The 24,077-nt window shown below is 37.0% G+C and overlaps 1 protein-coding gene and 1 long non-coding RNA gene across 8 annotated transcripts in view; one reads left to right on the top strand and one right to left on the bottom strand.

Moving 5' to 3' along the window:
* inpp4b (inositol polyphosphate-4-phosphatase type II B) overlaps positions 1-24,077 on the top strand; it is a 175,585-nt gene that overhangs the window by 140,900 nt on the left and 10,608 nt on the right. For all 7 annotated transcript variants that reach the window (XM_082164272.1, XM_082164274.1, XM_082164273.1 and 4 more), the window contains 8 exons: positions 753-891; positions 11,034-11,224; positions 12,571-12,694; positions 18,112-18,238; positions 20,027-20,167; positions 20,275-20,372; positions 22,316-22,428; positions 23,921-24,075. In XM_082164272.1, the coding sequence (XP_082020398.1) occupies positions 753-891; positions 11,034-11,224; positions 12,571-12,694; positions 18,112-18,238; positions 20,027-20,167; positions 20,275-20,372; positions 22,316-22,428; positions 23,921-24,075 (1,088 nt within the window). The remainder of the gene's footprint in view (positions 1-752; positions 892-11,033; positions 11,225-12,570; positions 12,695-18,111; positions 18,239-20,026; positions 20,168-20,274; positions 20,373-22,315; positions 22,429-23,920; positions 24,076-24,077) is intronic.
* On the bottom strand, positions 5,032-9,172 carry LOC309494847. Its single transcript, XR_014204448.1, has 3 exons — positions 7,811-9,172; positions 7,188-7,273; positions 5,032-5,733 (listed from the first exon to the last, which is right to left on the bottom strand). It is a non-coding gene; the product is annotated as an uncharacterized lncRNA (long non-coding RNA).

The following is a 24,077-nucleotide window of genomic DNA, read 5'->3' on the forward strand; positions in this document are numbered from 1 at the left end:
ATAAAATATTTTACCTTTTAGAAGTATGCTTCAATCATCAGTGTAAATAATAAAAAAGAATTATGATATAAATATCAAATATAAATGATATAATACATAAGTATACAAAATAATTGATTAAAATTTTTAATAGTTATTATTTATGTGTGTGTAAAATGTACATTTATATATAACCACTTGGAAAATGATGTTATTATCATAACACTATATATATATATAGTGTTTAACTTTTAGAAGTATGCTTCAATCAACAGTGTAAATAATAAAATGTATTATATAATATACATATATCATATAATGCATATAGATATACAAAATAATTCAGTTTAATATTTTATTTATATTTAATATACATTCAAAATAAAATATGCAAAATAAATTATTGTAATATTTTTGTAATATTTTTTATTGAAGTTATATTGTTGTTACGTACTGATTAATGATTGGTAAGTTGCCGGAAATTAGTTAAAGACATTTTCCTGTCAGTCTGAATTCATGTCTAGCTGTTTTTAATTTTGGGCCTTTTGCCCCATAATCAGCATAGAAGATGCAAAAAATGAGAAAGTCTGGGCCTGCTCGTGGACCCACACGTACACACGGCAAAGATTTAGTAGTGACTAGTGCCTCAAATGGGAGTGAATCTCCCAATTTATCATTCCAGAGGTCACTTGCACACTCAATGCTTATCACGACTGTGGCTGGTTAATGGGATATAAGTGTCGGTCCATTAACGCTTGCTTTGACTCTTCTAGGACAGGGTCTGGGCCAGTGTGGCGAAGAGTTTGAACTGTGTCATTGCCATGGTGGATAAATTACAGGAGCAAGACAACAACAACCAGGAGTCAGCGCCCTGCCACACGCTCGCTGACGTCATCACCTCACACAGTCCCGGTACGTCTCTGTCCAACCTCAAACCAATGATGAAACACCCAAATGACCAATCAGAAGCTTAAGACTGACCCATCAAATGCTTGGGTCAGTGCACTTAAATGTTAAAATAACAAATCAAACATGCTGGAGTGATCAATTAAATGCTTAAAGGTGATTTAATTTCCTTTTATGGTGAAGCATAAACTGTGAGAAAACAATTATCATTTGATCAAATTAGCTATGACATTGCTCTGGATTGATTGTGAACAAATACATATTTTTGTTACACTTCATGCCCCCCGTTATGAAGATTTTAAAACTGCATTTAATTTATCATTTGAAATTTGGTTCTGAAAAAATTTTGAACCTCTCAAAAATAATCCTTTTGTTCCTCATCATTTCAATAGCAATAATATTGCACAAGTGTCTGCAACTTTAGGCATCTTAGATAAGCTTCTGAAGGCAAATTTTCCACTTTGACTCGAGACATTCCCTGAGAGGATTTTTCACTTCACTTTTCACTGGTTTTACTTTTTTTTTCACGCTTTAATAACAAACCACGTCTTTTTTCCCTCAAGCACATGTCAGATCTGCCAGTTGAGAGATGAATATTAGCGGCATCCACGGATCTTCTGTCAGACAGAAATAGTTAAAAGCAACTTTTGACACTCAGTGCTATTAAACTGTGGAAAAACTCAACAAGTGCTGACAAGCTGTACAAGTGTACAAGTTTTTAACATAGCCGATGCTGCCACCACTTGGACACCATCTGAAACTGCATTTTAAATGTTCTGCCTGTTGCAATCCACAATATAACGAATATTCTGATTGGCAATGACACTTTTTGTTATTCTGAGCTCATATTTAACTTTAATTTCTGACAATTTTCCATATTCATCTCAATCTTGAAGTAAAGTTTGTAATTCTATTACAGGCTAAACCTTCAGATCATGTTAAAGAAATTGGTTATTGATTCCTTTTGATTGTAAACAGTTTAATTTTCATTTCAGAAATACTGTGTGCTTTGTTAGCATCTGATATTTTCGCTGCAGCAGTTTCCTACAGTTTTAAAGTAGCATAAGTACTGGATCGTTTGTTAATAAGAATGCAAATGTGTGCTTGTGTTTTCTCCTCACACGAGACTGCATCTTTGCAGGACCTTTTTTTTTAACATTTTGTGTGACAATTTCAACATTTAATTGCAGTATAAAATGTTATTGTGTCTGTGTAAATAATTCACATAACACAAGGAATTGTGGCATGATGAAATGTCACCGGACCGGTTTAGGTTGATGTCTCATGTCATGCACATAACAAATGTATTTACTGAGCAACAATTTAGATCAATAGCATGAATACACCCTGGATGGGAACCAAACTATTGAACATGACTCTGTTTTTGGGAAATGGGGTTAAATGGGTGAAAGTCACTCATGCAGACTGGTACAGTATAGTAGGCTACTGCCAAAAATCTGATGACTAATGCAAAACAAATTTAAACACTGAGCTTGTTGCAAAACAAATGGGCGTGAAAGGAGCACGATAGATCCAGTCAGTACCGGTAGATTAAAGAGTCTGAATGAAGTGCTTTTCTCATAAACTCTAATCAAACTCTGAATGATAAATGGCAAGAGTAACAAGCTAGTGCATGTGAAATTTCAACAGGATCTTTCCCACTGGTTTTAATAAGGCTTTAAGCTAGTCCCTGACTAAAATGCATGTTTGAACTGTTTGAACTGAAAGCAACTCGCGCTGATATACAGTACAGGCTAAAAAGTTTGGACACATTACTATTTTTAATGTTTTTGAAAGAAGTTTCTTCTGCTCATCAAGCCTGCATTTATTTGATCAAAAATACAGATTTATTTTTTTAATATTGTGATATATTATTACAATTTAAAATAATTGGTTTTCAATTTATTATACTTTAAATGATCATTTATTTCTGTGATGCAAAGCTGAATTTTCAGGATCATTACTCCAGTCTATCACATGATCCTTTAGAAATCATTCTAATATGATGATTCATTATCAAAGTTGGAAACAGTTCTGCTGCTTAATATTTTTTCATAACCTGTGATTCTTTGATGAATAAAAAAATAAAAATAAAAAAAGAAGCAAATGTTTTAAAAATAGAAATCCAATTATTTTAAATTGTAATAATATATCACAATATTACTTTTTTTTTCTGTATTTTTGATCAAATAAATGCAGGCTTGATGAGCAGAAGAAACTTCTTTCAAAAACATTAAAAATAGTCATGTTTCCAAACTTTTTGCCTGTACTGTATATCTTAACATAAGTTTTTTTCTAAGGCACATTTATAAAAGCTACTTAAATGTCCAAATTGATCTAAGACCGAATCTAAACCCTGTCTGTGAAACCAGGCCTTTATTAAATATTTGTCTTACATTGATTAATAAAATCTTACATATAATATTAATTTATATAAGTACATTTTGTAGAATTTGTATTTACTGTGATTAGTTAAAAAATATAAAATATCAAAATTTATCAAAATATTACAATTTATGAGCAAGTCGTTGAATGGCTGAAAAGTCATTGCGCTGCGCAACGGCAGTCTGGCAAGTCATGCTGGAGCGCACACAAACAACATTGCCAAATTTGCCTTCCTACAAAAAAACGGATTGTGTTCTAAATATACACACAATAGCCGACATAGTTCAAAGACTATTTGTTTTAAACTATGTGTTTGCACTACTGCTACTATCCGTGCGAAGTTGCCATTCATGCCAACAACAACAACCTGGCTGTGAACGTGACGTTCGTTGCGGCTTCAATCTCAACCCATGGAGCCAATATGTAGCCTATGCCAAAATTCTAAACAATGGCTGTGCTACCCAACCACCAATCTGGACAAATACTGGAACCTGGAGGAGGAGCTGAGAACTTGAAACAACCGCACAGAAAGATCATCTACCTGATGGCAATCCTCCTGCTAGCTGGTGATATCCAACTAAACCCAGGGCCTCGCCTGGCCTCCACTGGCGATCTGCTGCCTTCTTCCGGAGCTTTGGATTTTCCTCCTGCTCTGGTGATGCCTCCGTTAGCGAGTGGAGGTGCACACAGGGGGTGCCTGTTGCGGTGGGGGGACAGCGGCGAATCGGAAAAATCGAAGAATGAACTTTTTTAAAACTCTCAATCACACAAAACTGATCTGGGATCCGCAATCCAAACCCAAAGGATTACTCGGTGGACATTTAAATATACGAAGCATTGTCTCTAAAAGCAATCAGCTAGAACACTTACTGTCTCTCTCTAACTTGGACTTTCCTGGTCTATCTGAAACATGGCTTAACAAACACTCCCCCGAGGCTGCCTTTGATATTTCTGGGTATAATGTGTTTAGGAGGGATAGAAACAAGGGCAAGGAGGGGATTGCTAGTATATGTTAAAAACACAATTACATGTAACCTCATTGAATGGTCACAGGAAATAGACATGGAGTATATTGGGTTGCATATGTCACTATCTCCTCAAATGTCTTTCACTGTCATTTCACCCAAAACTGTAAAAAAAACTAAAATAAAATAAAAAAAACTTAAAGAGATAACAAACAAATTCAATCTCTCCCAACTGATACAAGGTCCAACAAGAATAACCAACTCCTCCCAGACACAAATTGATCTGATATTTACAAAAAGACCTGAGAGAGTAACTACATCGCATAATATGCTGACTGGTCTGTCCAACCATAATTTCACACTGCTGGTAAGGAAACTTACCAGAAAACAATTTGTAAATTCTACCAAAAGAAGTCAATTCTATGAGAAAATTCCTAAAAATGAAACAATCAGCTTGGAAGCTATAAATTAAATTGACTGGTCTGACCTTCTAACCAGCAGAGATACTAAGATTAAACATTTTTTTCTACGATTACCAAGATAAGAGCAGCGTAAACATGGAGAAAAGACCACCTTATCATGGCTAAATGACACTCTCTGGCAACAAATGAAAGAGAGAGATTCTGCTTTAAAGAGGGCTCTAAAATCAGGGCATAATAGCGACCGGCTCACCTTTACAACTCTCCAAAATAAGGTTTTATGGAATTTAAGAAAGGCTAATGCAGAGTTTTTTTTTTTAATCAGAATCATTAACGAAGCACAGGGAAATGGGAAACATCTGGAGAAATCTTAATAAATTAACTGGTTGGAATAAAGAACAAAGGATAACTTTACCTGAACTCAAAGTGAATGGAATCCTGACCCAAGATAATGATATGATAGCAAGTACATTTAATGATTTCTTTATAAATTCAGTCAGGGAGCTGGCTCAAGGTATCCCAACTGAAACTATACCATCTATCCCCATTGATAAAGCTAAACCTATTTTTAAAGTAAAGGAAATATCTGAATCAGAGGTTATCAAAATTATAACCTCGCTGAGGAATTAAAAAGCAAAGGATTCACATGGTTTGGAAACCACATTTTTAAAATCACACAGGGACGCACTTGCTTGCCCCATTGCACATCTGATCAAGATGTCGGTTTGTCAAAGTACTTTTCCAAGCTCCTGGAAAACAGCAGTAGTATCTCCGATCTACAAGTCTGGCGATAAAACAATGGTGTCAAATTATAGACCCATTAGTATTCTATCAGTGATATCCAAAGTGACAGAAAAATGGGTAACAGAACAGCTGAAAAACCATCTAAACTTGGGCCACACCCCTTTACACCCAATGCAATTTGGATTTCGCACAAACCACTCTACAGAGACAGCTAACTGTTTACTCCTTGAAAACATCAAGTCAAAAAAGTGCAACAAGACACAGGTGTTTGTCATTTGCGCTTGACCTACTTGCTCGTTCCCTACCTCTCTCCTATTGCAGACCTCGCTAGACTACTCCCCCCTCGCTAGTGTTGTTTTTGGCGGCCTGTTTTCATTTTAGTTTTAGTCTAGTCTTTGTGTCAAGCTGTCGTTTTAGTTTTTATTCGTTTTAGTCACGTTCATACTCTTTTTAGTCTAGTCAAGTTTTAGTCGACGAAAACTGATGACATTTTTGTCTAGTTTTAGTCGACGAAAACTGATGACATTTTAGTCTAGTTTTAGTCAATTAAAATTGTATTTTAGTCTCTTTTTAGTAATGCAATTCAAGGTTATCTTATTATATTTAGTATATTTAGGGCTGTGACGGTGGCAGTTTTTTTTTTACCACCGCGGTAATGGACCAACTACCGGCGGTGGTTGGGGGGTTATTTAAAAAAAAAAATTTAAAAAAATAACTCGTTTTATATTTCCACACAAAGACGCGTGATATAGCCTACCACTCTGCGCTTTGAGAGGGCACGAGCAGGAGAGAGACCATCGATCTCTTTATGATATCTTCATGTTTTCTACTTGATGTATGGTCTGAAGAGCGAATTTTATCCTCCACAAGGGCGAAATATTTAGGCTATGTTTGAGATTGCGCTGCCAGAGAAAGTGAAACTAAAAATCACCCGCGCGTGTGAAACGCGTTTTACAACTAAACTTGACGCGCCTTACCATGTCTAATAACAAGCACAAACTGTGTTAAAAAGAATTTGACATTCAAGTACAAATGTATAGGCTATCTGTCCTACAGCGTTTTTTCTACTTTACCACAGTAAAGAATACGAATATATAGGCCTAATTAAAAGCGAACCAATGAAGAAACGTTTATAATCCCTTTAGAAAATGGGTGAGACGTGAGTGAAGATTTGGGAAAAGAAACAAGAGATTCCATGCAGGGATGAGTCACGAATTTTGGATATTCGATTAGTTTATTTAATTATAGAATATCGAATAGGTTGTGCGATTATTCTCTAAAATAAAATCTCCATGTTCTGGTGCTGATGCGGTGACGCGTTCATGTAACCGGAGGATGACGCTGCCAATAACATAGCCTACAGCTGTCACAAAGAACCGGCAAAAGTAATGATTATGAATGTGTCAAATATATCAATGAGACATTTTAATAGAATAACTATGGAGTAATATTGTTAAATTCGCTGATAATCGGGTGACCAGATCGCAAACCAGAATTTAAAGCCGACAAAGCTATTGGGTTCACGCACAACTCTCTCATTCGTCGTGACGTTATAACATTTCGTCTCGTCTTGTTTTGGTCAACGAAAATGAAGAGACATTTTAGCATAGTTTTTATTTTGTAAACCACATTTAGTCTCGTTCTTATTCGTCAACGATATTGCATTATACATGTATTTTAGTCATCGTCACATGACCAGCATTTACGTCTCGTCTCGTCTCGTTTTCGTCAGGTGATAACGGTTCGTTGACGACAATATTTCGTCATAATTTTCGTTGACGAAAGCAACACTACCCCTCGCCACACAATTGTTGTACCGATTCATTCACAAACATGAAATGGATAGTTCATTAAAATTGTCATCATTTACTCAACCTCATGTTGTTCTAAACCTGTATGAGTTTCTTTCTTCTGTTGAACACAAAAGAAGATATTTTAAGGAATGTTGGTAATCAAACATTACCAACATTCCTCATAGTATGGAAGTCAATGGGTGCTATCAAGAAAATATCTTCTTTTGTGTTCAACAGAAGAAAGAAGCTCATACAGGTTTGGGACGACATGAGGGTGAGTAAGTGATGACAACATTTTCATTTGTGGATGAATCTTCCCTTTAATTCATTCAGCAGTGAATTAGGTGACTGTCTTTATGAATGAGTCACTGAATCATTCAAACACAGTCAAGAAAAATGATCATTATTATCATCAAATCATTATTAATTCAACTGATTTGTTCAAAAACATTGATTCAGTCAGGAATGAAGCATTTGACTGTCTTTATGTGGGAGTCACTGAATCACAAATTCAACCAATTTGTTCAAAAAGTAATTAATTTAGGAAAAAAACATGTGACTGCCTTTATGAGTGAGTCATTGAATAATTCTTTCGAGAGAATCGTTCAAAAGCAGAAACAGCACAAACGGCTGTGTTTAGAGATATTTTGTTGGTGGAGCAAAAATAGGCAAATCTGGGCAACAGCTGTTGGTAAATATGTGTGGCCTGGGATGTTTATATAATCCAGACCAGGAAGCCAAGACTTGGGTCTCCGTGACTCATGCAGAGATCATATCTGCTAACCTTTGATCTAATTCTGCCTCATGGCTCTCAGGACTTTCATAAGAGATGTAGTTTTCTCCGTGTGTAATTTAGATAACAACCAGACTCGTGAATGGTGCCAGCATTAAACTCAGCTTAGTCTAATGCTCTGATCCGCTTTATTCGATGTGCTTTTTAATTGCATTGTAATCTTAAAAGCGAGTGGGCTAGTTCATAATTGTTCATTCCTTTATAAAGAACTGATAAACAAACTCTCCCTTTATTTTATTTTAATTGTAGATTATAAAACTGTATTAATTGTAGATCATTAACCTTTTAGAACTTTAACTTCATTATTCCATTGAATCTGTTACCAAATATAAAACCAGCAAAGAAAAACACAATGCTTAATGCAAATAATTAAATGCAAGCCATGCAGTCTTTCATGCATAAATAAACAGGCTTATCAACTTTTATCAAAAGGAAATGAAAACGCTTCCCATGTTTTTGTGTGCGTCATCTGTCAGAGGCGAATAAGACAGACGTCAGCATGGACAGGTTAAGTGACATGCCATCATCCTCAAAAAACAAAATGGACCCTGCACATTCCTAGTCTTATTGTGGACGATTTATCAGTGCATATTATTTCAAATGAAAAAAACAATGTTTGTCTTAGCTATCTTTCACCAACATGTAAAAACTTGCTGTTCATCTATCCCAGGGTTTCTCAAACTCGGTCCTGATCAAACACACCTAGCTGTGAGTTTCTAGTGATCTTGAAGACATTGATTAGCTTGCTCAGGTGTGTTTGATCAGGGTTGGAGCTAAACTGTGCAGGACAGTGGCCCTCCAGGACCGAGTTTGAGAAACCCTGCTCTATCCATTAGAGCGGATGAAGTTCCCTCGACAAGAACCCAATAGGATTTTTCCATTGGCTTTTGTATTATTGTAGAAAATAAGCTCTGTGACCAGCAAAAGTTTATGATTCTTACATGTTTTGTACATCATGATAATCTTCACTACTACAATCGCTAGAAGTCAAAAGCAAAACGTAGACTGTAAAGGAACTACACCACGGTCACATGACTTCAACGTCATCGTCACTAAGCTTCTGACAACTCTCTCAGTCTTTAAAAACATTATGAGTCCGGATACTTTACAAGAGTGCGATTATATACACAATAAGGCTGTAAAAGCGGACTATTCAGTAGATGAGTTTACCTGTTCCACCTGATGAAGTTTAATAATAATAATATAATAATAATAAACTTTATTTTTATATAGCGCCTTTAAAAAGCATCTCAAAGCGCTTCACAAAGCATACAACCTACAATAGAACAAACAATGCATTAATAAAATAAAACAATGAAATGTATAATAAATAACAATAATATAGCAATTATAAACAGTTATATTAAAGCTACCCTAAACAAATAAGTTTTCAGGGAAGATTTAAAAACACTAAGAGATTCAGCTTGCCTAATCTCCACAGGCAGGGAATTCCAAAGTTTTGGAGCATTCGCCGAAAAGGCCCTATCACCCATGGATTTAAGTCTAGTATTCGGGACAAATAAAAGGCCAGCTTCCGAGGAGCGAAGATCACGTACTGGTGTGTAAGGGGTTAAAAGTTCAGTGATATAAAGGGCCCTATCTTGCACCCAGCGCAAGTGACTTTGTACACCGACGCATGTATCATTCCTATTTTGCACCCGCGCAAAGCGGACTTTTCCCTCCACAGAAGCACGTCGGTTAACTAAGAAATACACTTGCGCTCCCGGGGGCGGTTCAGCGCAAAGAGGAGGCGTGTTCCGGCGCAAACGTTCCTTCTTGCTATTTTGCAGGTTTAGAAAACAATTGCGCCACTAACCAGGAAAAAATAGTTTAAAGTCAGTGGCGCGTTGCGCATGTTATTCATATGCTATTTTAAGGGCGCATGCTTGGCCATAATCAATGTAGCGTGTGCACAACGCGCACTTTGATTCTCTCATCTACACAGAAGCAGCAGTTTTCATTTTTGCAAATCATACATTATTACGATAGATAGATAGATAGATAGATAGATAGATAGATAGATAGATAGATAGATAGATAAACAATTTATTATAAAAGCATACATCTAGCTTACACATTTACCCAAATTAACCGAAGTTAATTTGGGTGGGTTTCTCCATTTCAATGTAACTTCTCTCTTTTACGGCCGTGACGAGAGCGTTGCTCTCCTTGGCTGTGAACCGCTCCTGGCGCGCGCCTGGCAAATCCGCCGTTACAATAGCAATCCGCTATGGAAAAAGCGCATCTGCTCTTAAAGGGAATGTGAGATGACGCTCTGATTGGTTTATTTCACGTTACGCCAAAACCACACCTATGAATAATGAAGCTACTTCAGACCAACCCATTTTAGATTTGCGCCTGGCGCAAGAGTCATTTATCCCGCCGGGAAAATAGCAACAGCGCCGAGACCCGCCCACAAAGTTACTTGCGCTTTGCGCTTTGACACTTGCGTTTCAGATCGTTAAAATAGGGCCCAAAGAGGTGTCAGTCCATGCAAGGCCTTATAAGTAAGCATTAGAATTTTTAAATCAACACGGAATCTGATAGGCAGCCAGTGTAAGGATTCCAGTACCGGAGTAATGTGATCCCCTGTTCTGTTACCAGATAGAATTCGAGCGGCTGCATTCTGTACCAACTGTAGTTTGTTAAGGGTAGCTTTTGAGACCCCGGCCAGCAATGTCCCCAACAACCTCTGTAGTCCTATTTAGACACTCACTATCAACTGCCTTTTACAAGACAATTAAATGCTTTTAAAAACAATCACAAGAGGGTGTTATTGATGTATTTTCTGTCATAGAATAAAACGTGGACATATCTTGACCTCATTCCAGGTATTTAACCAAAAACCCATTTATTTCAGGACAATGAAGCTCGTTCTCAAATGTTCACTTTTTCCTGGGTTTTGGCCTACAAAAGTATCTCACCCCTGCATCACTTTACTAATGCTTAACATATGTCTTCTGACTCACAACCAGTCTAAATTGTCTTTTGGAATGGCAGTTTATTGGAAATTTGGGAAACTGGGTCACAATGTCCTGTTTTTCCTCAGATCGTCCCCTGACAGCTGTGAACGGCCGGGATCAGCTCGGTGTCGTGGTCCAGTCACTGAAGGAGTGTGTATCAGCGGTGGCGGAGCGAGCCAGGCGCTCTGTGATCTTCGTCCTGCTCCAGGAGGCGGCGGGCAGTTCAGCGCAGGGTCTCCAGCTACAGCAGAGACGGGACACTGTCTTCAGCCAAGCAGTGAGTGACCCAGATGACAAACACTCATATCATAACAGATACGCTTAGGGATGCACCGATAGGAACATTTTGGCCGATATCGATAACCGATAATTTCTTTATATTTGAAAGCCGATAACCGATATATCGGCCGATAAATCTTAATCCAAATTTTTATATAATTTTTGAGAGCCTGATTACAAAAACAAAAGTCTCACCATTAAAATCCATGTCCCAAGCACACAATTATAATGTTCTCATTATGATTTTATGTAGCTTATAGGACAGACTTGTGCTGCACATGTTGCAGTGTCTCCAGTAGAGCTGCTTATAGCTGAATTTAACTAGTTTCATAATTGATGAACTTTGCACTATTACTGAATCAACACAGAACTGAATAACGACATTATCTTCTATAGAGCTGCTTTATTGTTGCTTTATAGCTCGCTTCTAAACTAATGAACTTTGCAACATTGACACCGTCATTGGATTAAAATGAATCAACACTGAACTGAATTGAGCTGAATAATGACATTTGGAGCTGCTTTACGGCTGAAAATGAATTTGTTTCAGAATTGAACTTTTCAATATTAAAACTGCCATTTTATTATTACTGTGAAGCGCTGTGTAAATAAATGTGACTTGACATGATTGGCTGGTCTTTTTAGTCAAATGTGCGTGGGGAAGGGAGTTGTTCTGTTCTAACATTAATGCAAAACTGTCTAGACCAGTTTTTTTATTATTATTTTTGTTGATTTAAAAATCTTGCTTTCCCCTGTTGTTTAATTTCATGGAAACAGACACCAGTGATTTTGCCAAGAGATATCTTATTTATTTGGGTTATAAAACATAGGAGGAAGAGACAATGGACCAAGCGAAGGTCTAATTCAGCTTCTCAGTCATCTTTCCTACATTTCCATCTCTTCCTGATTTTCGGACAAACAGGGCTTGGTTTTTATATCCCTGACCAAGGAAAAAACTACATCACCATAGGAACACATACATTCAGCAGAAGAACATATGGTTTCCATTAACGTTGGAATGTATTCCCCTTATACTATGCTTGATGAAAAACTGCATATACATTTCAGTCCAGCAGCACACTCAAGTCCAAAGTCTCCCAAAGTCTCTCCCACATATTCACAAAATACAATGAGTACAAATAATTATGAATGTATATAAAGAGTATAAAAGAGATACATAATATTACTGATTATGAATATTAATAAAAGGTAAAAAAGTAATAATAATACTAAAAACATTAAATGATGAAATTTGAGTCTTCAATTTTCTCATCCCATGTCATGTTCACACATCTAATTTTTTGACAAGGCATTTGTAAAGATATATGTGTGTTGTGTTCACAGCTGGCTGCACTGGCGTGTGGATTTGTCATGCGTTTATACGCGGGTTTGGAGGATAAGGGCTTTCTCAGACAGCTGCATGCGGTCGGACTGGTGGCCCAGTTTGAGAGTCTGCTCAGCACTTACAGTGAGTGTCCTGCATCAGATCATACAATCACAGCAAAATAACCTGCTGAAAGCAACTCAATGCAAATTAACTATTCAAACTAGGCCTGTCACGATCATGAATATTGTGCTGACGATTAATTATCATATAAATGATTGCGATTAACAATTTAATTCGGTTTTGTTCATGTTACTTAGTGCAACCCTAATACGTAATTTTCTGATTTATTACTATTAATAAAACATATATGCTATTTATTGCAATTTTGGCATCTTTTGTCATAGGGATGCAAAATGGTATTGATACCATATCGGATATTGGACAATATTTTTAGATTTTTTATTTAAAAAATTATATATATATATATATATATATATATATATATATATATATATACACATACATACATATATATATATATATATATATATATATATATATACTGTGCTATGCATAAGTTTAGACACCCATGCTAAAGTTGACTAAAAAGAGGAATAAAAAATCATCTTTTGGAAATTGAATTTAATGCCTTAATTAAAAAGATTGGCATGGTTTTATTTCAGCTATTAGCCTAATAGCTGGTTTGATTTGCATTGAGAGATGATCTTATGGAAAGTACTCCATGCCAATCTCTAGGTATGGTGAAGGCTATGTGATGATGTGGGGCTATTTTAATTCCAAAGGCCAATAAAATATATATATATAAAAAATGTCAGTTGATATTTAATTGTGCAATCTCATTTCTGTTGTTGTTACATTTTTGACATTTAAGACATCTAATGCTCACATAAAGTTATTACATTTTTAATATTTAACTCTTTCCCCGACATTGACGAGTTATCTCGTCTTTTATGAGAAAGCGCCAAAGATGACATTTTATGGCTTTCCGTGTTTTCTATGCATCTTCTGAATGAGTACTGAATCTCCTGATCAAAACACAGGCGAAGAAGAAGAAACAAGCGATATATTATGTGATCATATGCAAAATAACACGATCATCAACATTAAACTGCATATAAATCATAACTGCCTAATTTTACTTTTACTTTTAAATGTCGACCCAGGATGACAGGAGCATGTGAAGCATTAGGGAAGGACTCGATCTACTCCATCTGTGTTTTGATTATCATTCAGAATCCAATCCAGATGCAGTCTGACAAAAAAAATTTTGCTCAAAATGTTGCTTTTCTTATGAAACTTTCCCATTGTTACGTAATGTGGTAGTGGAAATAGCACGAAGACAAAGGAGGATAATAATAGTATTTAATGACAAAACTCAGGAACCAGGAGAAAACCACACTTAACATTAACGAGAACGGACGAAGAATGAGGGAGAACACAGGGTCTAAATACATAGAGCAAACAAAAGGAACTTAATTAGATAATTAACAGGGCACAGGTGAAGGAGATGACTAATTAGACAGACAGGGGAAAACTGGGTCACAGGACTAAACCAAAAACACGATGAAACATAGGAGACAGACCATACATGTAACACCCATATTCAAGTGTTGATAAAAAAAAAAGACTGCAGGAAGTTAGAATAAAAGGTAACACTTTATTTTACAGTGTCCTTGTTACATATGTTACATGTAATTACCAAAGTAATAACAATAAACTATGCATAATTACATGCAACTAACCCTCAACCAAATCCTAATCCTACCCTAACCCTATAGTAAGTACATGTAGTTGCTTAATATTACTCAGTACTTAAATATATAATTACACTGTAACGATGACACCTTAAAATAGTGTAACCGAATAAAAGTTTTTTAATTTTTTTATTTTTTTAAGCAGAGGGTTTGTTCTTTCTTTTGATAATATTGTATGTTCAGATATTCATACAACAAAATATTCTGGGGGCCATGACATTTTTGTGAAATGGATGAAGAACACTGGTGGGGAAAGAGTTAAAAATATAATAATTAATAAATAACACTGTTAAATGTAATCTTTACCAAATCTCAATTTTTCATACTGTACATTTCAATGTCATGATGCCGAAATTTAACTGAAGCATTATTTTAGTTGTTAGTGTTTAGTAATTTATGTAAACTAAATAGCAGTAGAACTTTAATATCAATTATTTGTTGTTAAGCATAATTTGAATTATAACATCAGTGCATCCCTATTTTGTCATATTGCTGTTAGAAGTGTTTTATTGAAACAATAAGCCAGTTTGAGGCTAAGTTCATGGTTTTACTGACCGTAATGCAACCTTGGCTTATTGCCAATAAGAGTGTTAGTATAATCATAGTGTAGTTATTCGTATTGCTGTTTCCAACAGCAACCAAACTTTGAAGTAAACACTTACAGCTGCATGCGCTCTTTAGGTTAGATTTTGAACTAAGTTCATCGCTCTTGTCATGTTGAAAACCTCGAGGCTGTTGTGATTATTTGATGAAGTGAAGTGTGTTTGATGACTCATGAATCACTACAGTTGTTTGCTGCACACAGGGAAAGCTGATCCTTTGAGGCAATGCCAGTGGGGAGATTATTTTCAACAGTTTACTCATGTAACTCTTGCAGAAATGTTTAGAGAATTAGATTGGTTAAGGTGAAGTACAACATGTTCCAGAATCAGCATTCCTATCAGTTGGTCAAATAGTGTTGGTTGGTAAATGAATGTTGAAGTTAGGCAATGTTATTTTAGTATCACTGAGATATTTTAGATTTCTTTTTTTAAAGGTTTAGTCATTTTGTTGTGTGCTTTTGTCATTTTTATTAGTTATAGTTTTATTTTTTTTTCAGTATTCGTTATTTTGGTGCATCAAGTTAAATTAACTTGGGAAAATTTCCTACTGAAATTTAAAAAAATGTCAGTTAATGTTTGTTTTGTTTCAATGTTATTGTTTTTTTATGGCTTTAGTTTTAGTTTAAAGGAGAACTCCGGTCAATTTTAACATTGAGCTAATTTTTTTTGTACATTTGGAGTGCTGTCAGTACAGAGAACAACGACAAAAATCGGTGTTGCCTACACCGTGTTATCCTCTTTTTAAAATTTGCACCCTGTTGACTTCAATGGGGCACGTTTTAAATCTGCTTTTAGCCTCTTAACATCCTTGATGTGTCATTACAAGTGCCCAGCCATTGTGAGTGATTCCTTCAGAGTGAACATGGTGAATCTGACTGCAGTAGATGTGAAAGATATTAATAAAAATGAAGTTAATTCAGCCAGCGCACATACCTGTATTTTCTTCCTGTTTTCGGTCGAAGTCCACAGTAGTCGATTGTCGAGTTCACACGCGTGATCATAGATATTAAACCTATGCGCGTGAACTCGACAATCGACTACTGTGGACTTCGACCGAAAACAGGAAGAAAATACAGGTATGTGCGCTATATAATAATAATTCATCTTTAGGGAACTATTAAGCTCAAAAGTCCCAAAATGTCATTCCGGGTAACTGTCCCGGCTTAAAATCTGAATACAAAAATACGACAAAAATGTAAAACAATATAAATAAAAGTATTTAAAATATACTTGGCCATAATTGTTTTGATGTTTTCAACGATACCTACAAATATAGTGGTAATACCAGGGTTCCAACAGGTCCTTGAAATCCTTGAAAGTTTGTGGATCTGAAAAAGAAAAAAAAAGTCAAGGCCCTGGAAAGTTTTTTTAAATAAACATACATAGATACAGGTCGTTGAAAGTGCTTGAATTTATTTTGTGCAAGAAGTTTTCTGTAAAAAAATTCCATATTATTCCCTCCGGTCTGCTAATGTGTTATTTTGCCAACACTTCGTGGCCTATGCATACTAACTTAAATATGTTCTGTCAATGACTGTATATTGTGTTCAAGTAACCACCCCGAGCCGTGTGGAGCACTTTTATGATGGATAGATGCACTTTTTTGCTTCAATCTGATGGTTGCAATCCACTGCCATTATAAAGCTCGGAAGCATCAGGGTGTTTATTAATATAAGTCCGATTGTATTCGTCTGAAAGAAGAAGTCATATACACCTATGATGGCTTGAGGGTGAGTAAATCATGGGCTAATTTTCCTTTTAAAGTGAACTACTCCTTTAAAAGCATATTCAAATATATTAAAACTTCTGGTTGCATGAGCCTAAGCTCTTTTCAATAAGATCCATGCAAAAGTTAATATCAGATAATTTTAGAATACAGTATAGGATGTAATGAATATTCTTCAGTTTTATGCAAAACAGAAATACGACAAATAGAATATCAGATCTCTGGCATATGGTAAAAAAAAAATGCTTTTTTTCATAGTTGTGTTTGACACATGAAAACTGTAACAATGTATCTTACAAGGTAACACAATGTAACCACAATCACTTGCAATCACTTGAAATGTGTCCCCACATTAAGTCCTTAAATTTGAGGGTATTGGATCTGGAAAGTCCTTGAAAGGTCCTTGAATTTGAGGTTAACCAAGGTGTGGGAACCCTGTAATACTAAGCTTATTTAAATTTTTATGACAGAAAGACTTTTGTCTCCAAATTGTGATTTCTCTAATGTCAGTCCTGGATAACAGACATCAATGACCATTTTATACCATAATGCATTTTGGTATGTCATGTGACATAATATTGTATCAAAAAGAAGACCCTGAAGTACCACCAGAACACTCACGTCCTCGGGAGTCATTCTCCTGAGTCAGACTTGGCAAGTCCTAACTTTGCATACTTGGTATTGAGAAACGCCTAATGTTGGCGCTTGGCTTCTTGTGACAAACAGCCAAATGCCGAGAAGCAAGAACAAGATCTGCTGTATGTCATCCATTGTTGTTTACTATGTTGCTTTCTTCTTCGAACGAAAATGACGTTGATCGCTTCTTTTCGGCATAGGCTACACCACGCCTATCAAGTATGCTACTGTTGGTAGTGGAAACGCAAGCCGAATCAGGGTTTACCATCCCGAATTGTACTCTACTGTACCGTACCGCTCTGTGGAAACGAGCCATTAGTTCCAGTGAAAGGAACTCTTAATGCTTCAACATATCAAGACATTTTGGACAATTTCATGCTCCCAACTATGTGGGAATAGTTTGGGGATGAACCCTTGCTATTCCAACATGACCAGTGCACAAAGCCAAGTCCATAAAGACGAGCGAGTTTGGTGTGGAGGAACTTGACTGGCCTGCACAGAGTCCTGACCTCAACCTGATAGATCACCATTGGGATGAATTAGAGAAGAGACTGTGAGCCAGGCTTTCTCGTCCAACATTAGTGCCTGACCTCACAAATGCGCTTCTTGAAGAATGGTCATAAATTCCCCTAAACACACTCCTAAACCTTGTGGAAAGCCTTCCCAGAAGAGTTGAAGCTGGTATAGCTCCAAAGGGTGGGCCAACTCCATATTAAACTCTTTGGATTAAGAATGGGATGTCATTCAAGTTTATGTGCATGTAAAGACAGACGTCCCAAAACGTTAATATATATATTAACACAGATGTTTGTCACGCAGGTGAAGAAATAGGAATGCTGGAGGACATGGAGGTGGGGATCTCTGACCTACACAGAGTGACCTTCAGGATCACAGAGGCAGCGTCTGAAGAAGCAGTCAGTCTGCAGCCCACCATCAGCGGTAGACGGTGAGAGAAACCCCACATTCACAGGGGGTTTGCATGTGTCTGTCAGTGCGCATTCATAGACAGGGTTCCCACAGTCATGAAAACTTGGAAATATCAGGGAATTTTAAAACCGCTATGAGTCAGAGCCGGTGTCATTACAGGCAGCGCAGTTGCACTTCCGACAGCCCAAGCTCGAGTCCTGACGTTAATATTTATAATGTGTAATATTTCAAATGTATGATGTTACAATATATACAGTTACACTTTACAATAAGGTTCATTAGTTAACATTAGATTACTACAGTAGTTTGCATGAACTAATAATGATCTGCACTTATACAGCATTTATTCATCTTCGTTAATGTTAATTTCAACATTTAATAATACTTTATTAAAATCTTGTAAACATTAGTTAATGCACTGTGAACTAACATGAACAAACAATGAACAGCTGTATTTTTTTATTAACTAACGTTAACAAAAATTAACAAATACAGTAACAAATGTATTGCTCATGGTTTGTTCATGTTAGTTAATACATTCATTAATGGTGACTAATGAACCTTATTGTAAAGTGTTACCAAATTAAAATTTCTGAATTTCCGAAAATTCTATTTCAAATAAACGCCGTTCTTTTGAACTTTCTGTTCATCAAAGAATCCAGGAAAAAAAATATTTAGCTGTTTCCACAAAAATATGAAGCGGTTTTACTGATTTTAGCATTGATAATAATGAGAAATGTTTCTTGAGCATCAAATCCTCATATTACAGTGATTTCTGAAGGATCATGTGACACCGAAGACTAGAGTAATGATGCTGAAAATTCAGATAATAAATTACATTTTTAAATATATTACAATAGAAAACAGTTCTTTAAAATTGTAATAATATTTCACAATTTTATTGTTTCACTGCATTTTTGTAAATGCAGCCTTAGTGAGCAGAAGAGACCATTTTCAAAAACTTTTAAACATCTTTTAAACATCCCCAAAATTTTGAACGGAACACTCTTAAAAATATATGTTCTTTATTGACATCTGTGGTTCCATAAAGAACCTTTAACATCAATGGAATCTTTCCATTCCACAAAAGGTTCTTTATAGTGTGTAGTGGCTTCTTTCGCCTATGTCAAAAATCACTCTCGAAGTCTTGGGGTTTTGATGCCAGAAGATAGACTTTGTTACAAAGAAATAAAGCCGAGTTGGTCAACAACTGACCAACAACTGGACCAGCTCTCGCACACTCTTCTTATACAGTTTTCCTGGAGCTCTCCTGGGGTCAATACATCTTATTCATTTCAAACTCTGCCCCATTTTTGGTTGTGAGTCCAGTCTGTTCTTAGAAAGTGGAATGATTTATATGAGAGGTCCCCGCCACAAATATTGTGTAATGGCAGAAGGAAATCTCATCATTTATGTAATGGCAGAGCGTGAGTCCACAAAATATTCAGACACATTCCATTCTTGTTACAGACCTCTACACATACTATACACAGACACAGTCAGAAACATGATTATATCAGAATAAAATGGCTATATTCACATAGATTATACTTGGTTCTTTTACATTCAGCTTAATAAAAATCTGCATGTGGAAAAAAGGTTATTTAAATGTTCTTTACTCTAATAAAGAAGTTATTTTAAGAACTGTTCACTGAAAGGTTCTTTGTGGAACCAAAAAGATTTTCAAAAGTGGAAAAAAAGACTGTAAAAGAAGCTGTGTGAACCTGTAAGTTGAGCGGCTGCATGCTTGTGTTGACAGAGTTTTGAAATTTGAGCTGTTTTTTTTTGTTTGTTTTTTTCATCCCAGAGACCGTTACACTGTCGAGGTGCCTCTCCCACATCATGCCTTCCAAACGCTCCCGGACGAGCTGCGCGAGGGCAAGCCACTACGCGTGCTCCCCGTGCTCTTCAACGTGGGGATAAATGAGCAACAAACCATCGCTGAGAGGTACAAGCACTGACTGATGAACATGAAACATGAGTGCACAGCCAAGCACACAAGCATGTCTGAGCTGATGCATGATTGATGTGCTCTTCTTTGTCTCTCCCTCTCAGGTTCGGTGACATATCTTTACAGGAGAGGATAAACCAGAAGAACTTCGAGATTCTAGAAGGTTACTATAAATCCTTAACGAACACAGTGCCGTCTGAATGTAAGTTCAACACTCAAGAAACTGAGCTTTGTGTTTTATATTACATTTAGTCATTTAGCAGACACTTTAATCAAAAGCCACTTGCAAATGAGGAACATCAGACTATTTATTTAGAAATTAGCTAGAAACGTAGGATTGTGCACTGCAAATATTGTTGATTTTGATATTAAAAATGCAAACATTCTTTAATACGTTATTTTAAAGTGTCCCTGTTACACATCTTACATGTAATTATAATAACAGTAAATTATGCATAGTTACAATTATGCAGTTAAACCTAAACCAAACCCTAACTCCAATAATATAGTAAGGACATGTTGTTAATTAATATTACTCAGTACTTATTTGTATAATTACACTGAAACAAGGACACCTTAAAATAAAATGTAACCCAACATTCTCGTTAATTTCTCAACATTCTTATTAATCATTTTCGTAACACTTTACAATAAGGTTACTACATTAGTTTACATGAACTATCACTGAAAAATAATTCTAAAGCATTTATTAATCTCAGTTAATGTTCAACATTTACTGATACATTATTCAAATCAAAAGTTGTATTTGTTAATATTATTGAATGGATCCAAGCTAACAGAACTAACAATGAACAGTTGTATTTTTAATAACTAACATTAACAAAGATTAGTAAATACTGTAAGAAATGTATAGTTAGTTAATGTTTGCTAATATATTAACTAACGTTAAGTAATGGAACCCTATTATAAAATCTTAAAATAATTTTGGGGTTGAACTGAGATTCATTTTTGCATAAAGTCCAATAAACAGATTTTATATTTTATGACATAAAGTCATTGTGGCGAGCAGGACGAGGCCGAGGGCCGTGAGAGAGCGGCATGAGGCCGGTGGCGTGATTACTCTGATGAGCGACACCTGCGAGACGCACCGGTCTCGAATCTCTCACGGAGGAGCGGAAGCATAAAGGAGGAGCGACGACTGTTTCCCCAGCAGTCGTCCGTTAGGGGCTGCTGGCTTTTACTTTCATTTTTGTATTTGTTTATTTATTTATTAAAATGTTGAATGTTCGCCGGTTCCCGCCTCCTTCTTCCCGTAACATCTGAACTTCGTTACATTGGTGCCGAAACCCGGGAAGAAGGAGGCGGGAACCGGCGAACATTCAACATTTTAATAAATAAATAAACAAATACAAAAATGAAAGTAAAAGCCAGCAGCCCCTCACGGACGACTGCTGGCCACACAAAACAGAAACAAAACACAACATAAAATCAGGCCTGTCCTCTCTCGCTCTTCACTGTCGTCGCTCCTCCTTTATGCTTCCGCTCCTCCGTGAGAGATTCGAGACCGGTGCGTCTCGCAGGTGTCGCTCATCAGAGTAATCACGCCACCGGCCTCATGCCGCTCTCTCACGGCCCTCGGCCTCGTCCTGCTCGCCACAGTCATTTTATTATAATGGGACTTAAACCCTTTGATTATTGGCTGATAAAGAGATTTAAATCAGGAAGGAATATATTTGTCTTGTCATATTTTTGTCTAAAGTCTGTATATCAACTTGTGTTTTGTTAATACTTGAAAAGGAAGTAATACGAATGAAAATGAGGCTAATCAAATATCCTATTTTTTCGCGTTCAGTGCGGCACTTCCGCTGTGTTTGTGCAGAGCACAGCGTTTCATGTTTTAAGGATTTGAGTGCAGGAATTTATTGTTCTCTGAAATGTGAATCACGTCTAAGGAGCGTGACGGCTTGGGATGATGAATGCTCCCAGCAGACGGATGCCAAACTGCATCGCAGCATGTCACATCTTGTCTTCTTTCCATCTCTCTGTTTATCAAAAAATAACATGTCCCCAGACTTTTCAATCTCATCTTTAGTGCTTGTCGATACAGGGACAAACAAGCCCTCTTTAAACTCGTTGATGCGTGACATCTCAAGTGTCTTCTCTCTTTGTTTCTTCTTTCCAAAGGCCTGCCGTGCTTTCAGACACAGACGGACATTAAGGAACTGCTTGACACACTCGGACAGAATGTAGTAACCAAGAAGAGGAAGAATGTGGAGATCCTGTGGCTTGCAGGAATGGTGAGGCTGAATTCAAGGTCATAGAGTTTGTGCAGGAACTGTGCTCTACTGTGTCCCCTTAGCTCACATTTGCAAAGCAGATATCATTTTAATTCGTGCCAAAATGGACTCTTGAGTGGGTAATTGCTGCCATCTTGAACAGTTTGTTGCACAGCCCTATTTGTTTAAACCACGAGGCGTCTAATGGCGCTTTTCCACTGCATGGTACGGCTCGGTACGGTTCGACTCGGCGTGGAGCGGTTCGGCTCGCTTCGCTTTTCCACTGCGTGGTACGACTCAACTCGGTACGGCACGGTTCGGTTCGCTTTAGCTCGGTTGCTTTTCCACTGCAGTTAGTACCGCTCCAAAGTGGGTGTGACTGATCGTTATAGTTGCCGTCTCTACTGCCATGACATCATGATATTAAATGCGAATTTTTCATTCCGGGTTTCCCCATCCGCTCCTCTGCAACCAACGAGAGGAACATCTGCACCTCGTCCACTGACCACACTGACCATTTCTTTTTTTTAAGTTTATACTCTTTTTTTTGAAGCAAATACTTTTAAAACAGGCGCTACAGTGTTGGCTGTTGTCTACTGGCTATTTAAATCTAGCGGGTTTAGTGTCTCGTGTTGTAAATACAATGACGCTGGTAGTGATGATTCTGTCTGACCTATCAGTGATCTGCAGTGTTTTCACGTCACATTTTAGTATCGGTACGGTACGCTTGGAACCTCAACAGAGGTGGTACCATTTAAAGCGAGCCGAAGCGAGCCGTACCGTACCGTACCATGCAGTGGAAATGCGTCATAAGTGAGCCGTACTGAACCGAGCCGTACCGTACCATGCAGTGGAAAAGCGCCAAAGCGTGCCGTACCGAACCGAACCGAACCGTACCGTACCATGCAGTGGAAAAGCGCCATAAGCTTACGATACTCCTACATCCTACGTCATACATCGCGTCAGGGGTTAAGGTCTTTGCACACTGAGTCCGAAATTCTCGTCCGAAATTTGCGCACGTCAAAAATAAATACGACCTCTGCCTCCGAAACTTTCATCTGTCATAAAGAAATTGGGATCGGGTTTGATTTTTTGCGTTTTTTGCTTCTGTAGCAAGCATTTTGAGAGGTGTTTTGACAATTCAGAGGGATGCACTTTTTTGGGCTTCAAAATCTCGCCCCCCATTCACTTCCATTATAAAGCCAGGATTTTTTTTTTAAAATATATCTCTGATTGTGTTCGACTGAAAGAAGAATGTCATATACACCTAGGATGGCTTGAGGGCGAGTAAATCATGGGGTAATTTTCATTTTTGGATGAACTATCCCTATAATACACATTAATCAAAAGTAGGGGTGTAACAGATTGTAATTGTGATCCGTAGATTAGTTGCAAAGTTTAACCAGCGTAGAGTGAACGTTTATCAAGTTTATCACCATCAATTCATCAACGCCATACTTCATCCTGAGGCAGCGAAATTAAAAACGATCCCATCTGTCACGACTCTCCTCAGATCTGTCGACGGATGAATGGTATCCGCTTCACCAGCTGTAAAAGTGCCAAAGACAGGACGTCTATGTCAGTGACACTGGAGCAGTGCTCTCTGCTGCGGGACGAGCACCAGCTCAATAAAGATTACTTTGTGAGAGCTCTGGACTGCATGCGCAGGT

The sequence above is a fragment of the Leuciscus leuciscus genome (assembly GCF_965113295.1).
Source record: "Leuciscus leuciscus genome assembly, chromosome: 3".
Classification (NCBI taxonomy): Eukaryota; Metazoa; Chordata; class Actinopteri; order Cypriniformes; family Leuciscidae; genus Leuciscus; species Leuciscus leuciscus.